Raw genomic sequence first — 17,095 nt, 5'->3', positions numbered from 1 at the left:
TAAGATTCTAAATTCCAGCGAATACAAGCCCAGTCAACCCATTCTTTCATCATATGTCAACCGCCATCCTGAGAATTAACCTGGTGAACCTACGCTGTACTCCCTCAATAGCGAGAATGTCCTTCCTCAAATTAGGAGACCAAAACTGCACACAATACTCCAGGTGCTGTTTCACCAGGGCCCTGTACAACTGCAGTAGGACCTCCTTGCTCCTAAACTTAAATCCTCTCGCAATGAAGGCCAACATGCCATTAGCTTTCTTCACTGTCTGCTGTACCTGCATGCATACTTTCAGTGACTGATGTACAAGCATACCCAGGTCTCGTTGCACCTCCCCTTTTCCTAAACTGACACTATTCAGATAATAATCTGCCTTCCTGTTCTTGACACCAAAATGGATAACCTCACATTTATCCACATTATGCTGCATCTGTCATGCATCAGTCCACTCACCCAACCTATCCAAGTTAACCTGCAGCTTCATAGCATCGTCATCGCAGCTCACACTGCCACCCAGCTTTGTGTCATCCTCAAACTTGGAGATGTCACTTTTAATTCCCTTGTCTAAATTGTTAATATATATTATGAACTGAGGTCCCTGCACCGAGCCTTGCGGCACCCCACTATTCACTGCATGCCATTCTGAAAAGGACCCGTTAATTTGCTTCCTGTCTGCCAACCAGTTCTCTATCCATGTCAATACCCTACCCCCAATACCATGTGCTCTAATTTTGCACCCTGTAGCTCAGGCCCTGGAGTCCAGGCAACAAGCTGGTAAGCCTTCTCTGCACTCGTTCTATCATCAGTTTCGTCTTCCTCCCTCAGGCTGGGCGCCAGCGATCTCGGGCCATGAAGTTTTTGGAAGACATTTTCAAAGAAGTGCATTGCCTCATCACACCAGGTAGGGCCACTCACTCGCTCAACGTGAAGTTAAATTAAATACTACGTTAAATGGCCACGGTGCAGATTGTTTGGAGAAGGCAGGAGGATGGGGTTGACAGGTAAAGATAGATCAGCCATGATTGAATGGCGGAGTAGACGTGATAGGCTGAATGTCCTAATTCTGCTCCTTTAACTCATGAACTTATGATTACGCGTGACCTGAACAAATAATATTTAAATTCATAAAGACACAAGGAACTGCAGATGCTGAAATCATAAGCAGATCGCAAAGTGCTGGAGGAACTCAGCGGGTCAGACGGCATCTGTGGAGGGAATGGACAGACGACATCCTTCTTTAAAAGAAGACTCTTGCTACAAAACATCGTGTATCTACCTATCACTTGCCAGGGTTTGTCTTGCCCCCACCTCTCTTTTCCATCATTCTCCCCTCCCTACTCCATCCGTCTGAAGAAGGTTCCTCACCTGAAACTGTCCATTCCCTCCACAGATGCTGCCTGACACGCTGAGTTCCTCCAGCACTTTGTGATGTGATAACTATCATAGAATGATATTGTGGGACATGTAACTCTCTCAGGTGTTCAGTTCTTGGGCACCATGTTATAGGAAAGATATTGTCAAGCTGGAACGGGTACAGAGAATAATTACAAGGATGTTGCCAGGACTAGAGGGTGTGAGCTACAGAGAAAAGTTCAGTAGGCTGGGACTCTATTCCTTGGAGCGCAGGAGGTTGAGGGGTGATCTTATAGAGGTGTATAAAATCATGAGAGGAATAGATCGGGTAGTCTCTTGCCCAGAGTAGGTGAAATGAGGACCAGAGGAAATAGGTTTAAGGTGAAGGGGAAAATATTTAATAGGAATCTAAGGGGGGTAACACAAAGGGTGGTGGGTGTATGGAACAAGCTGCCAGAGAAGGTAGTTGAGGCTGGGACTATCCCAACATTTAAGAATCAGTTAGACTGGTACATGGATTGGACAGGTTTGGAGGGATATGGACCAAAGGCCGGTAGGTGGGACTAGTATAGCTGGGACATGGTGGCCGGTGTGGGCAAGCTGGGGCCCAATTTCCACACTGTATCACTCTGACTCTAGGTGGAAACTAGACTCAAAATGCTGGAGTAACTCAGCGGGACAGGCAGCATCTCTGGAGAGAAGCAATGGGTGACGTTTCGGGTCAAGACCCTTCTTCAGACTTGGGTGGAAGGCTTGTTTTAAAAAAGAGCAGCAAATTTGCCACCAGTTTTACCTGGATCGTGTTTTCAATCGGTGTTTTGTTTCTGTTTCCAGCAATACCCACTACAGCTCCGTCTTTTAAATCCTCTGACTGCAGCGTTGGATGCACTGATCTACACACCTTATTCAGCACAATGAGGTAAGGACAGCATCTGGATAAGGGTGAAGGTTAACGGAAGGTAAAAGAAACACAGTTAAAAATGTACACATCTGATGATCATGAAACAGTTAATCAAAGTTCCCCCTATGTTTAAAAATATCCAGCGCTTCCCCTTTGAAGTTGAAGCCACAGAAAGTATAAAGTTGTGCCAATCACTTAGTAGTTGAAAGGAACTGAAAATGTTTAACATCAGTGAAGGGAAAATTAAACACCCAAGAAAATGAAAAGGACAAAAACAAGACGGAAATTATAGTCTGCATCCCAGAATTGTAAATGGAGTGGGTCTTGAAATGGTATTGTGACTGGTTTATTAATGTCATGTGTTAAGTGAAAAGCTTTTGTTTGCGTGCTATCCAGCCAAATCAGATCATACATCAGTACAATTAAGAACATGAGAACAAGTACAACAGGTACAAACTACAAAGAGTAAAATACCAACGTGCAGAATATAGAGTTACAGCATTGTAGCGTTACAGTTGCAGAGGAAAAGTCCAATGTCCTCCTAGAGGTAGGTTGGAAGATTAGGACCTCGCTCTAATTTATGGAAGGACGGTTCTGCTGCCTGATAACAACAGGGAAGAAGCCGTGCCTGAGTCTGGCGGTGTGTGCTTTCAAGCTTCTGTATCTTCTGCCCGACAGGAGAGGGTAGAAAAGGGAATGGCGAGGGTGGGGGAAATGTTCTTGATTGATGTGTGCATTATTGATGATCCTTTGATGTTTCCTCTATCGCTCAACATTCATGTGATAGGAGAAGAATTTAGGACATTCGGCCCATCAAGTCCACTCCGCCATTCAATCAGGTGCCATCAAATGCTCATCATATGTTAACCCACTCATTCCTGGGATTATTCTTGTAAACCTCCTGGGCCCTCTCTAGAGCCAGCGCATCCATCCTCAGATATGGGGCCCAAAATTGCTCACAATATTTCAAATGTGGCGTGACCCTGCGCCTTATAGAGCCTCAGCATTACATCCCTGTTTTTGTATTCTGGCCCTCTTGAAATAAATCCTAGCGTTGAGTTTGCCTTCCTTACTTCCGACTTGCAGAATAACTTTGTGGGAATCCTGCACCAGCACTCCCAAGTTTCTTTGCGTCTCCGATTTCTGGATCCTCTCCCCATTTAGAAAATAGTCTATGCCATTATTCCTACTACCAAAATGCATGACTTCACACTTTGCTACACTATATTCCATCTGCCACTTCTCTGCCCACTCTCCCAACCTGTCCAAGACCTTCTGCCATGTCCCTGATTTTTCTACACTACCTGCCCCTTCACCTATTTTCGTATCATCCGCAAACTTGTTCACAAAGCCTTCAATTCCCTCATCCATATCATTAATATACAACGTGAAGAGTAGCGGCCCCAGCACCGAGCTCTACGGAACTCCACTAGTCACTGGCAGCCATCCAGAAAAAGCCCCCTTTACTGCCATTCTTAGCCTTCTGCCATCCAGCCAACCTGCTATCCACGCTAGAGTCTGCCCTTTGATACCATGGGCTCTCATCTTCCTTAGCAGCCTCACGTGTGGCCCCTTATCAAAGGATTTCTGAAAATCTAGGTAAACAACATCTAGTGACTCTCCTTTGTCTGTCCTGCTGTTTACTTCCTCAAAGAATTCCAGCAATTTTTTCAAGCCAGACCTCCCCTTCACAAAGCCATGCTGACTTTGGCCTATTTTATCGTGAACTTCTAAGTACTCTGTAACCTCATCCTTTATAATGGACTCTAAAATCTTACCAACCACTGAAGTCGGACTAACCGGCCTATAGTTCCCACTATTCTGCTTTGCTGCCTTCTTGTGCAATATTGGCAATTTTCCGATCATCTGGAACCACTGCTGACTCTAGTGATTCTTGAAATATCACTATTAATGCCTCCACAATCTCCAGCTCCACCTCTTTCAGAATCCTAGGGTGCAGTCCATCTGGTCCAGGTGACTTATCCACCTTCAGCCTTTTCTGCTTTCCAAGCACCTTCTCCTTAGTAATAGCTACTCCTCTAACTTCCACCTCCTGACTCTCTTGAATAGCAGTCACATTGCTGGTGTCTTCCACTGTGAAGACTGATGCAAAAAAGTTATTCAACTACTCTGCCATTTTTTTATTCCCCATTATCACTCCTCCTGCATCATTCTCCAGCGGGCGGCCATGTTAAAATGAGTTCTTTTTGCCAGTCTAATTCAAGAAAACTTGAGTCAAACCATTGCTGCTAAAATCAATTCTTTATTCTGTCAGCGCTGGATAATTCTTTAAACCTTCCAACACAGAGTTAGAAACTGGAGCAGGTCAAAAGAACTACTGACTTTGGCATAAATGTAACACATTATATAGGTAAAAGACAATGATGGTACAAAAGGAGTGGCAAACTATTAACCAATCATAGGTACACAAAATTGCTGGGGAAACTCAGCGGGTGCAGCAGCATCTATGGAGCGAAGGAAATAGGCGACGTTTCGGGCCGAAACCCTTCTTCAACCAATCATTATGGTTTACCATACATTTAACTTATTTGCATTAACCAATCAACTAAATCCTTTCCATTGATTGACAACACGTATAGTCACATGATTTTCCCTTTTCCAGCCCCTTTACAACCTTCTTCCCCTCTGTGGTTTCTTCAACCTCTTTGCTCAAAATCATTTTATTTCAATAAAGCAAAACCACAGATATAAAACTAATTCTCAGAATATATACATAATACAGCAATCACACAACACATACACACAAAACATATTTTCACTTTTGGAAAAGAAAGTTATTTCTAAAACTTCAGATTTAAACAAAGTCTAATATTTACAATCGTAATTAAACACAATACACTTCACAATTAATTTCCTTACAACCACATAAAATACAGTTACTTATGGATTACAAAGATTAAAGATGAGTTTTGCCTCATTCTTACAAAGTGGTAAAGACAAAGTTCTAATCACACAATTCCCAACTACAGACACATAAAGGCCATTAATTGTCACACTTGATTGCTTCTTCCCAAGCTCGGGTCTAATTTCATTCTGTATTACAACCTCCTCCTTCTATCTCTGGAGGAAAGGAATGTAAGACCTCTTTACAACCTCTTATCAATAGCATTCCACACAGCAATTTGAAGATTACTATATGCAAACCCCAATCGTTTGGCTTAGATCAAAACAGAGTTACATTCTCAGCCTTCTATAACATAAGAAATCCTTTTGCAAAGGTCACACAACCATCACCTATACCTTATCTCTTATCCCAACATAAATACACTTAAACAGCACAAACCATCTCACAGACTAGTATCTACCCTTGGTGCCTACAATCCTCTACCATAAATCGCCTTAATGACACAGCCAAACTCTGAGATGTGTCACAAAGGAAGAAGGATGGTGCCCATGTCATGGAGAAAGATCCCATTTACAACCTCCATTATAAACAGCAACCTAAACCAACTACAACTTCTCACAGCATGATTATTGCTTCAAAGCAATAAATAAAGATATGCCTATTCAGATCAACATTTCCATGTTATGATAAGCCATCTGTTCTGCTGTGTGTGCTCTTTGTTCTTTATTTCTTTGTGGAGGCATGTATTTCTGAAAGCCCCAACTCCAAACCCTTCTCTTGCAACTTAACACAAGTTCCTTAAGAACTTATCATTTGAGCAATTTTATTATATATTTCCTCAGCCCAACGTCCACTCTTGCCTCTTTCTTACTCTTTATATAACTGAAGAAACTCTTGCTATCCTCTTTTATATTATTGGCTAGCTTACCTTTGTATTTCATCTTTTCTCCCCGTATTGCCTTTTTAGTTACCTTCTGTTGTTCTTTAAACGCTTCCCAATCCTCTGGCTTCCCACTAATCTTTGCAATGTTAGCCTTTGCTTTTGCAATGTTATATGCCTTCTCTTTTAGTTTTATGATATCCTTAACTTCCCTTGTCAGCCATGGTCGCCTCATCCCCCCCCCCCCCGTAGAATCTTTCTTCCCATTTGGAATGAAAAGATCCTGCATCTTCTGAATTATTCCCAGAAATTCCTGCCATTGCTGTTCCACCATCATTCCTGATAGGGTCTCTTTCCAGTCAACTTTGGCCAGCTCCTCCCTCATGCCTCTGTAGTCCCCTTTGCTCAGCTGCAATATCGACACATCCGATTTCATCTTCTCCCTCTCGAATTGCAGGTTAAATAATTGTACAGGGGTCAGCCTCATTTTACTGCTGGCAAAATGCTAGAATCCATCTTTTTAAAATTAAGCACTTTTAAACCATAATATAATGGGGGAGAGTTAGTATGATTTTATAAGGGAAAATAATATTCAACAGATCTAATGATTTTTGAAGACTTAACTAGCAAGGCGAATAAGGAGGTAGCACTAGATATAGTCAATTGGGATTTTTGGAAGGCATTTGATACGGTACTGCACCAAAGATTGAGGATAATGTATTAGCATGGATAGTTTAGTTTAAAGATACAGCATGGACACAGGCCCTTCGACCCACCGAGTCCATGCCAACCATCGATCTCCCGTTCACACTAGTTCTATGCTATCCCACTTTCTCATCCACTCCCTACACACTAGGGGCAATTTACAGAGGGCCAATTAACCTAGAAACCCACACGTCTTTGGGATGTGGAAGGAAACCAGAGCACCTGAAGGAAACCCACACGGTCATTGGGAGAATGTGCAAACTAAGGGGAAAGATTTACTAGGAACCTGAGAGCTAAACTGAATGTCAGGATTGAACGTGGGCCTCTGGTGCTGTGAGGCAGTGACACTACCTGCTGCGCCACTGTGCCGCCTTGCATTGGTGAACAGAGGGGATACAGCCAGTAAGAATAAATGGATCATTTTCAGGTTTCTGTTGCTGTGAAGTACTGCAGATCTGTGTAGGCCATCAAATATTCAGCATTTATATTAACGACATGTACTAAAATGCAGATGCAAAGACAAATGAGATCCATTATTAGATTAGGTTACAATTTAGTGTTTAGTTCATTGTCACGTGTACCGAGGTACAGTGAAAAGCTTTTTGTTGCGTGTTAGCTAGTCAGCGGAAAGACTATACATGATTACAATCAAGCCATGCACAGTGTACAGATACATGATGAGGGAATAATTTTTAATGCAAGGTAAAGTCCGATTAAAGATAGTCTGAGGGTCTCCAGTGAGGTAAATGGGAGGTCAGGACCACTCTCTAGTTGGTGATAGGATGCCTATTTATTATTGTCTCGTGTACCGAGGTACAATAAAAAGCTTTTTGTTGTGTGCTAACCAGTATACATGATTACAGTCAAGTTGTCCACAGAGCACAGATAATTGGTACAACACATACATACAAGATATAACACTGAAGATTAATGCGACATCATGACACATTGTACAGTACCTCTAATGGGACGATTTTTTATCTCGATTCTCTTTTTCCTGATCTTAGATACATGCAACTTGCTAACTTCACAGGAATTCCTGCTCTGGTAGTTCCTGTGGGATACAGTTCCTCTGGCCTACCCATTAACCTCCAGGTAACATCACTTTCCAGTATAATTGTTATTAATTAGCTCGGCGGCAGGTTTTATTTCTGACGATGTTGGCGATTGTACACGACGTCGGCGGGGCCGCACTTGGAGTATTGTTGTCTTCAGTTTTGGTCACCCTGCCACAGGAAAGATGCCATTAAGCTGGAAGGAGTGCAGAGAAGATTTACGAGGTTGTTGCCAGGATTTGAGGGCCTGAGTCATAGGGAGAGGTTGGGCAGTCTAGGGCGTTATTCCTTGAAGTGCAGGAGATTTTATAGAGAGGTATAAAATCATGAGTGGGAATAGATAGGGTCTTTTACCCAGAGTTGGGACAATCAAGAACCTGATAGATAGATATTTAAGGTGAGAGGGGAAAGATTTACTAGGGACCCTAGAGGCAACTTTTTTCACACAGAGGGTGGTGGGTAAGGCAGGTGCTGTAATAGCATTTAAAAGACATCTAGACAGGTACATAGGCAGGACCTGGATATGGGCCAAATGCAGGCAGGTGCGACTAGTATAGATGGGGCATCTTGGTCATTGAGTGATACAGTGTGGAAACAGACCCTTCAGCCCAACTTGCCCGTACTGACCAATGGGTCTTGGCTACACTAGTCCCACCTACCTGCATTTGGCCCATATTCCCCTACACCCATATCCCTGTACCTGTCAAAATGTTTCTTAGATGTCGCAAGGACAAGTTGGGCCGAAGGGCCTGTGTCCGTGGTTTATGACTGTAGGAAAAGGAATGGTGTAGGACACCTCGGGACGGCCCGTTGCATAGTTATATCCCCAGCGGTCTTATACTGGAGCTGCACTGCTGTTTGAGTTTCTCTCTCAAGAGTCATTTGGTCAGTCGTGGTTGAAATTAATACAGTGTCTGGTTGCAATAATAATCCTTGTCCCCCCCCCAGATTATGAGCAAGTGGTGGGATGAAGCAACGCTGTTCCGGGTCGGGCTGAAGGTGGAGCAGTTCCGTGCTGAAACCAAGAAACCGCAGATTTATTACAATCTCCTGTAACGAGGCGTTCAGCGTAAGGTGCTCTTTGTTTTCCCGTCTCCAGCCCAGTTTGCCGATATTAATCAAGCCTTTGTACACAAAGCCTGAAATTTGAAGCTGTCTCTGTTTTCAAAATTACCCCCTGCCGTGTCTCTAGTTTATTTATTCTCAGACACGACTAGTTGCATTGTGTAGGCGCACCAGCGCAAGGGTGCAGATTGGGTATTTGGAAACTGAATCACTGATTAACCTTGAAAATCAGAGAAAAAGACACAAAGTGCAGGAGTAACTCAGCGGGTCAGGCATCATCTCTGGAGAACATTAATAGGTGATATTTCAGGGCGGGACCCTACTTCAGACCGATCAGTTTAGTCTATTGTCATGTGTGCCGAAGTACAATGGAAAAACTATGTCCTTTTATTCTGAGGCTGTGCCCTCTGGTCCTAGACTCTCCCACTACTAGAAACATCCTCTCCCTATCCACTCCATCCAGGCCTTTAATTATTCAGTTGGTTTCAATGAGGTACCCTCTCATCCTTCTAAACTCCAGCGAGTACAGGCCCAGAAACGGCAAATGCTGCCGATTAAGTGGTCTTGCTTGGACAAATATTAGGTGTTTGGGAAAATATTTGACTAGTATATCACCAACCCTCTGATCACACAACTGTAAGGATGTAGCTTAGTTTAGTGTATTATCATCAAATACCGAGTGTAAGCTTTTGTGTTGCATGCCATCCAGTCAGTGGAAAGACTATACATGATTATATTGATCCCAAAATGTCGTCCATCCACGTTCTCCAGAGATGCTGCCTGACCCGCTGAGTTACTCCAGCACTCAGTCTTTTTTTGTAAACCAGCATCTGCAATTCCTTGTGTCTACCTTTTCTTTTGCTCGTTACCTGTTGCAGCATAGAATCAGGCCCTTCGGCCCAACTCGTCAATGGCTGCCTACATGGGCTAGTACCATAAGCCTACGTTTGGCCCATACCCCTCTAGCCTTCTCCATCCATGTGACCATCAGTAAAATCTTGAAGATAGCGGGAACTGCAGATGCTGGTTTACAGAAAAAGACAAAGTGCTGAAGTAACTCAGCAGGTCAGGCAGCATCCCTGGAGAACATGGATAGGTGACTGTAGTAGTGGGCAGGGGGGAGGAGAAAGCTGGTAGAGAGGTGAGGTTGGGACAAAGCCCATCATCTAACCATGTTCTCCAGAGATGCTTACCGACCCCTTGAGTAACACCAGCACTTGGTGTTAAACCTTGTATCTGAACCTGCCTCCATCACCTCTTCTGGCAGCTTGTTCCACATACCTACCACCCTTTGTGTGGAAAAACCTGCCCCTAGCACCCCCCTTCAAAATCTTTTCCCTCTCACCATAAACCTATGCCCGCTCATTTTTAGACTTCCCCACCCAGAGAAAAAGATGTGAAAATCCTTCTTATCTGTGCCTCATGTGATAAGGTCACCACTCAGCCACCTCCACTCGAGGGGGAAAATTCCCAGCTTATCCCCACTCTCCCAACCTCCAGTGCCTACAACAGACTTTAATATCTTCTTTGTAGCCTCTCCTTTGAGAACATTTATTTAGCTCTTTAGACATTTAAATGTGCACCAAATGTTTGTATGCAAATCATGAAGTGTGTCGCCAGAACAGATTTTAAGTGAATGAGGGGCGGAAAAACCGAAAATTGAAGGATCATGATAAATTTCAATTTTTCTGAACTTCTAACACTAACGCCACTTTTGCTCGAGTCATAAAGCAGCTTAAACATTATATCTGGAAGTTAAAGTGGCTTCTTATTATTCATAGTCCTGTTGTAGGCTTGACCTCAATGCAAGACTTGAAGACCTGGAATACTCTCGTATTCAAAACCATAGATCAAGCTCGTGAAGAAATTCCATTCGTTAAATTGTTTTGAGATACCCAAAGATGAAGTTTTATTTTTTCAACATTTTGCCCTTTATCAGTGAAGCACGAGTGGAAATAATACAAGGGAAATACTTCCAGTCTGGCCAGGGTTGTAACACGGTACTAGAGATTTAACCACCCGTCAGATTACCTTCCAAGAGCCTGCAGACGATGGCAATCCGGAACAAAGACAGCGAATGCTGGAAACACTCAGCAGGTCAGGCATCATCCGTGGAGAGAGAAACGGCTAACGTTCCAGGTCTTGACACCCTTCATGATCACAGTGAATGGCGGTGCTGGCTCAAAGGGCCGAATGGCCTCCTTCTGCACCTATTTTCTATGTTTCTATCAGGACAGAGAAAAATTCAACAGCTAATTCGGATAGAGGCTTGGGAATAGAAAAGAACGTGGCTTTTGAAGGGTAGTAACTTGTAATGTGTTGCTTGTAAATTCCCAACGGCAATTAATCATCGGCCGTGGCTGGGTGAATGATGAGTTGGCCCGGGTGCTGGACTGCACACAAAGCCCAGCCGGCAGGCCAGCTGAGGAGTTTTGGCCCCGAGCCGCACGACGTCGCACGCAAAGTACGACACCCCATCCAACTCATGAACTGATGATCGACCATGAGAAGGAGGGGAGGTGGTGGTGTCAGCGGTAAGCAAAGGTCGGAAGGTCGGACAGCTGGCTGGGTTGCCGACCGATGGGGCCACGGGCCAGGTGCTGCTGCTGCACTCCATGGGCTGCACTGCGTCGGGACGGGTGAGGCGGGGCTGGACGCGACGCTCCGACCCGACAGTCCCCTCGACCCGAGTAGTAGCAGTCAAATACGGGACGAGGGCGGTCCCATACGGGACAAACCAATTTAGCCCAATAGTCGGGATGTCCCGGCTAATACGGGACAGTTGGCAACCCTAACACTACCCCCGCCCATTTCTCCCACTATCACAACTCCTGGCCCTCCCCTTCCCCTGTTCTCTTCCTCCCCCCCCCCCCCTACACTGCTTTACTGTTCACTCCTCTTCTCTCCTTATCTGACACCCTTTGTCTCTTTTTCAGCTCCAGTCTTTGTCCATTACTCCACCCATCTGCCCATCACCTCCTCCTCCCCCCCTATCTGTATCCACCTAGCGTGCAAGGAGTGGACGAGGAAGTGGGATAGCATACAACTAATGTGAGCGGGTGATTGATGGTCAATGTGGACTTGGTGGGCCGAAGGGCCTGTTTGCATGCTGTGCCTATTAATCAGTCGAAGCCGAGCATGTGGGACAATCCCAGTGGACCAGGCTACACAATATGACTTGGACAAGACAGCATCAGCAGCATCTCACACAATGCAGCTGACCAGCCTCATTAACTACCCTGTCAGAAAACCTCCCTTAGATGCACCAATTATTCCCCCCCCCCAACCATCCCTGTTACCCAGTCAATCTTGTTTCTTAGATCTGATGAAGAGTCTTGGATCCAAAAAGTTAAAATCATTCTCTTTCCACAGATGTGTAGGAATGAACTGCAGACGCTGGTTTAAACCAAAGATAGACACAAAATGCTGGAGTAACTCAGTGGGAAAGGTAGCATCTCTGGAGAGAAGGAATGGGTGACTTTTCTGGTCAAGTTCCTTTAATCTGTCTGATGAAGGGTCTCGACCCAAAACGTCACCCATTCCTTCTCTCCAGAGATGCTGCTGGTCCCGTTGAGTTACTCCAACATTTTGTGTCCACTCTTTCCACAGATGCTGCCGAACCTGCTGAGTGTTTCCGGCAATTTCTGTTTTGTTCCTTTCCACTGATAATTTGATATTGACTTGGGCACAAAATAAATGATCCATCTGCACTCATCTGATATGTGGGATCATGAAGGGTAGAAGTTCAGCGGAATATTATTTAAGAATGAAAACGGGTATTAAATTATGGTAATAAAACATCAATTTCTATTGCACTTGCCATTTTTGTTTTGTCATTATATATTGCTGCTTTACAATTAACTTAAGTGATTTAGCTAAATCGAAAAATTGTTTTGAGTATAATTCATCCTTTGTGATCGTGAAATATTTAAATACTAATAAAAAGCTATCTATATCAACGATTTAGGCTTTTATTTACCTTATCGATTTCTAAAATGCTTCAATATTTAGGCACTACAATACTGGAATTTGGGAATAAAATATCAAACAACTATTCATTTCTCATAGGTACACAAAATTGCTGGGGAAACTCAGCAGGTGCAGCAGCATCTATGGAGCGAAGGAAATAGGCGACGTTTCGGGCCGAAACCCTTCTTCAGACTGATGGGGGGTGGGAGGGGGGGGGAGAAGGAAGGAAAAGGGGAGGAGGAGGAGGAGCCCGAGGGCGGGCGGATGGGAGGGTGGGAGGAGACAGCTAGAGGGTTAAGGAAGGGGAGGAGACAGCAAGGGCTAGCAAAATTGGGAGAATTCAATGTTAATGCCATCCGGACGCAAGGTCCCCAGACGGAATATGAGGTGCTGTTCCTCCAATTTCCGCTGTTGCTCACTCTGGCAATGGAGGAGACCCAGGACAGAGAGGTCGGATTGGGAATGGGAGGGGGAGTTGAAGTGCTGAGCCACCGGGAGTTCAGGTAGGTTATTGCGGACTGAGCGGAGGTGTTCGGCGAAACGATCGCCCAACCTACGCTTAGTCTCCCCGATGTAAATCAGCTGACATCTAGAGCAGCGGATGCAGTAGTTGAGGTTGGAGGAGATACAGGTGAACCTTTGTCGCACCTGGAACGACTGCTTGGGTCCTTGAATGGAGTCGAGGGGGGAGGTGAAGGGACAGGTGTTGCATTTCTTGCGGTTGCAACGGAAAGTGCCCGGGGGGGGGGTGGTGCGGGAGGGAAGGGAAGAATTGGCGAGGGAGTTGCGGAGGGAGCGGTCTTTGCGGAAGGCAGACATGGGGGGAGATGGGAAGATGTGGCGAGTGGTGGGGTCACGTTGGAGGTGGCGGAAATGGCGGAGGATTATGTGTTGTATTTGCCGGCTGGTGGGGTGAAAGGTGAGGACCAGAGGGACTCTGCCCTTGTTGCGAGTGCGGGGATGGGGAGAGAGAGCAGTGTTACGGGGTATGGATGAGACCCTGGTGTGAGCCTCATCTATGGTGGCGGAGGGGAATCCCCGTTCCCTGAAGAACGAGGACATTTCCGATGCCCTGGTATGGAATGTCTCATCCTGGGAACAGATGCGGCGTAGGCGGAGGAATTGGGAGTAGGGGATGGAGTCTTTACAAGGGGCAGGGTGGGAAGACGTGTAGTCCAGATAGCCATGTGAGTCAGTGGGTTTGTAATGTATGTCGGTCAGGAGTCTGTCCCCTGCGATGGAGATGGTGAGGTCAAGGAATGGTAGGGAAGTGTCGGAAATCGTCCAGGTGTATTGGAGTGCCGGATGGAAGTTGGTGGTGAAGTGGATGAAGTCAGTCAGTTGTGTGTAGGTGCAGGAGGTGGCTCCAAAGCAGTCGTCAATGTAATGGAGGTAGAGGTCGGGGATGGGGCCCTGGTACGTCTCGAACAAGGATTGTTCAACGTACCCGACAAAGAGGCAGGCGTAGCTGGGGCCCATGCGTGTGCCCATAGCTACGCCTTGTGTTTGGAGGAAATGGGAGGAGTCAAATGTAAAGTTGTTGAGGGTGAGGACCAACTCCGCTAAGCGGAGGAGAGTGTCAGTGGCTGGGTATAGGTTGCTCCTCTGGTCGAGGAAGAACCGGAGGGCTCCGAGGCCATCCTGGTGGGGGATGGAGGTGTAGAGTGACCGGACATCCATGGTGAAGATGAGGGGTGAGGGCCCAGAGAGTGGAATGCGTGGAGGCGGCGGAGAGTGTCTAAGGTGTCTAGAACATAGGTGGGGAGGGATTTGACCAAGGGGGATAGGATGGAGTAAAGGTATGTGGAGATGAGTTCGGTGGGGCACGAACACGCAGAGACAATGGGTCTGCCGGGAGAGCCGGGTTTGTGGATTTTGGGGAGAAGGTAAAAACGGGCCGTGCGGGGCTGGGGAACGATGAGGTTGGAAGCTTGGTTGGGCAGGGCGTGGGAATTGATGAAGTCGGTGATGGTGCTAGAAATGGTGGCCTGGTGCTCGTCAGTGGGGTCATGGTCCAAGGGTAAGTAGGAGGAGGTGTCCGAGAGTTGGCGCGTGGCCTCAGCTTTGTAGAGATCGGCGCGCCAGACTACCACGGCACCTCCCTTGTCGGCTGGTTTGATGACCCAATCTGGGTTTTTGCGGAGTGATTCAATGGCAGTGCGTTCAGAGGGGGAAAGATTAGAGTGAGACAGGGGAGTGGAGAAGTTGAGGCGGTTGACGTCGCGGCGGCAGTTCTGGATAAAGAGTTCCAGAGCCGGGACTTTATGAGAGGGGTTCCACGAGGAGGGGGTGCGTTGGAGACGGGAAAAGGGGTCATCATTGGGGGGGGAGGACTCCTTCCCATGGAAGTGCGCTGTGAGGCGGAGACGACGGTAGAAGCGCTCCAAGTCATGGTGGGCGCGGAACTCATTTCTCATGACAGTTTCATTAAATATTACCTTAAATTTTATGGTTTGCAAAAATGTCCTCTTTGATCTTTGAGCTCGGAATTTGTGTCTCTTATTAAGAGGTTTTATGGAAAATAACACTTTTTTCGAACAAGAGCATCATATACCTTTTATGTTGTACATTAAATATTTCTTCTCCCCACTCCTGTCTGGCAGAAGGTACATATGCTTGGAAGCACACACCACCAGACTCTGGAACAGCTTCTTCCCCTCTGTTATCAGGCCTCTGAACGGTCCTTCCATAAGCTAGGGTACTGTCCGATTCACCTCTATTTGTCTCATATATATTGAGTTTCGAGTAGTTACACGCTGCATTGGGTTTAATTCTTGCTGAATAATTGCCGACAGATCTATTTCTGATTCACCTCTACCCCATTGCAGACATTGGACTTTATCTATGGAACTGATGCGCTACAATGCTGAGAACTATATTCTGCACTCTGTATCTTCCCCTTTGCTCTACCTATTGTACTTGAGTTTGACTTGATTGTATTTATGTGTAGTGTTATCTGATTGTTTGGATAGCGTGCAAAGCACAGCTTTTCACTGTACCTCGGTACAGGTGACAATAATAAACCCCTACTCGCCCAGTGGGCCGGGGCGTTCCCGGCAAGCAGGCCCGACTTGCCCGCCATGGATTGAGGACGGTCGACCCAGTGGGTGGGCCCGGCTCGACCTACACGATCCATACTCGCCCTACACAGCCAAAGGACGGCGGGGATCGGAACCCACCCCCCACCCCCACCCCCCACCCCCCGATGGCTCGGCAGATGGCATCACAGGGAGGGAGCTGGAGAAGTTGGATGCGAGGAGCAAGGCGGGTGAACTGGGGCAATGTCTCCAACGTCCACAGGTCAGCTGCGGGCAGAGTGGACACGGATGGTTCGACTCCCCCGACTGTGGGAGGAAAGATGAAAGATGAGAGTAAGTCTGAGGTCATCCTTCTCGGCCCCTCGGACTCAATCAAAATGATAGCAGGCAGTCTTGGAAGCCTTACCCCACTACTCAAACCTCACGTCAAAAACCTCAGCATGATATTTGACTCGGCACTGAAATTTGACAAACAAGTCAATGCCGTGGTAAAAGATAGCTTTCAGCTTCGGACGATAGCTAAAATAAAACAATTCCTCCACTTTGATGACCTCGAAAAGATCATCCACACATTTATCTCCTCCCGCCTAGATTACTACAACTCTCTTTACACTGGCATCAGCCAATCATCCCTGTCCCGCCTGCAACTGGTCCAAAACGCCGCAGCGAGACTCCTGACGGGCACCCGAAAAAGGGACCACATCACCCCGATCCTGGCCTCTCTCCACTGGCTCCCTGTGCGGTTCCGTATACATTTCAAGACCCTCCTCTATGTCTACAAAGCCCTCAATGGGCTTGCCCCCTCCTACATTAAAAGTCTTCTCACCCACCACTCCACCTCCAGGTCCCTCAGATCGGCCGACTTGGGGCTGCTGAATATCCCGCGGTCTAGGCATAAGCTCAGGGGCGACCGCGCCTTTGCGGTTGCAGCTCCTAGACTGTGGAACAGCATCCCCCTTCCCATCAGAACTGCCCCCTCCATCGACTCCTTTAAGTCAAGACTAAAATCTTATCTATACTCCCAAGCCTTTCCTGACGTCCACTGAGCGAGGGCTATATGTATATATGTATGTAGTTTGTTTGTTTATACTATTCTTATAACAAATGTAAAGCACTTTGGCCAACGAGAGTTGTTTTTTTAAATGTGCTGTATAAATAAATGTGACTTGACTTGACTGACTTAATGATAAGATTGTAATGCCTTCTGTCACAGTGGGGGACATGGCGGCGCCGCTGTGGTGGATGTTTATGTCAATTTTTATG

At 46.2% G+C, this 17,095-nt stretch overlaps 1 protein-coding gene across 1 annotated transcript in view; it reads left to right on the top strand.

Annotated features, from left to right (window-relative positions):
• LOC116980828 (fatty acid amide hydrolase-like) overlaps nt 1-10,122 on the top strand; it is a 63,152-nt gene extending 53,030 nt beyond the window's left edge. The window contains exons 17-20 of the mRNA XM_033033434.1: nt 826-901; nt 2,188-2,272; nt 7,713-7,800; nt 8,709-10,122. Coding sequence (XP_032889325.1) covers nt 826-901; nt 2,188-2,272; nt 7,713-7,800; nt 8,709-8,816 — 357 coding nt within the window. The 3' untranslated portion in view covers nt 8,817-10,122. The remainder of the gene's footprint in view (nt 1-825; nt 902-2,187; nt 2,273-7,712; nt 7,801-8,708) is intronic.
• The last annotated feature ends 6,973 nt before the right edge of the window (nt 10,123-17,095 follow it).

Source organism: Amblyraja radiata, chromosome 14, assembly GCF_010909765.2.
Source record: "Amblyraja radiata isolate CabotCenter1 chromosome 14, sAmbRad1.1.pri, whole genome shotgun sequence".
Lineage (NCBI taxonomy): Eukaryota > Metazoa > Chordata > Chondrichthyes > Rajiformes > Rajidae > Amblyraja > Amblyraja radiata.
This window is presented reverse-complemented; position numbering and strand designations above follow the sequence as displayed.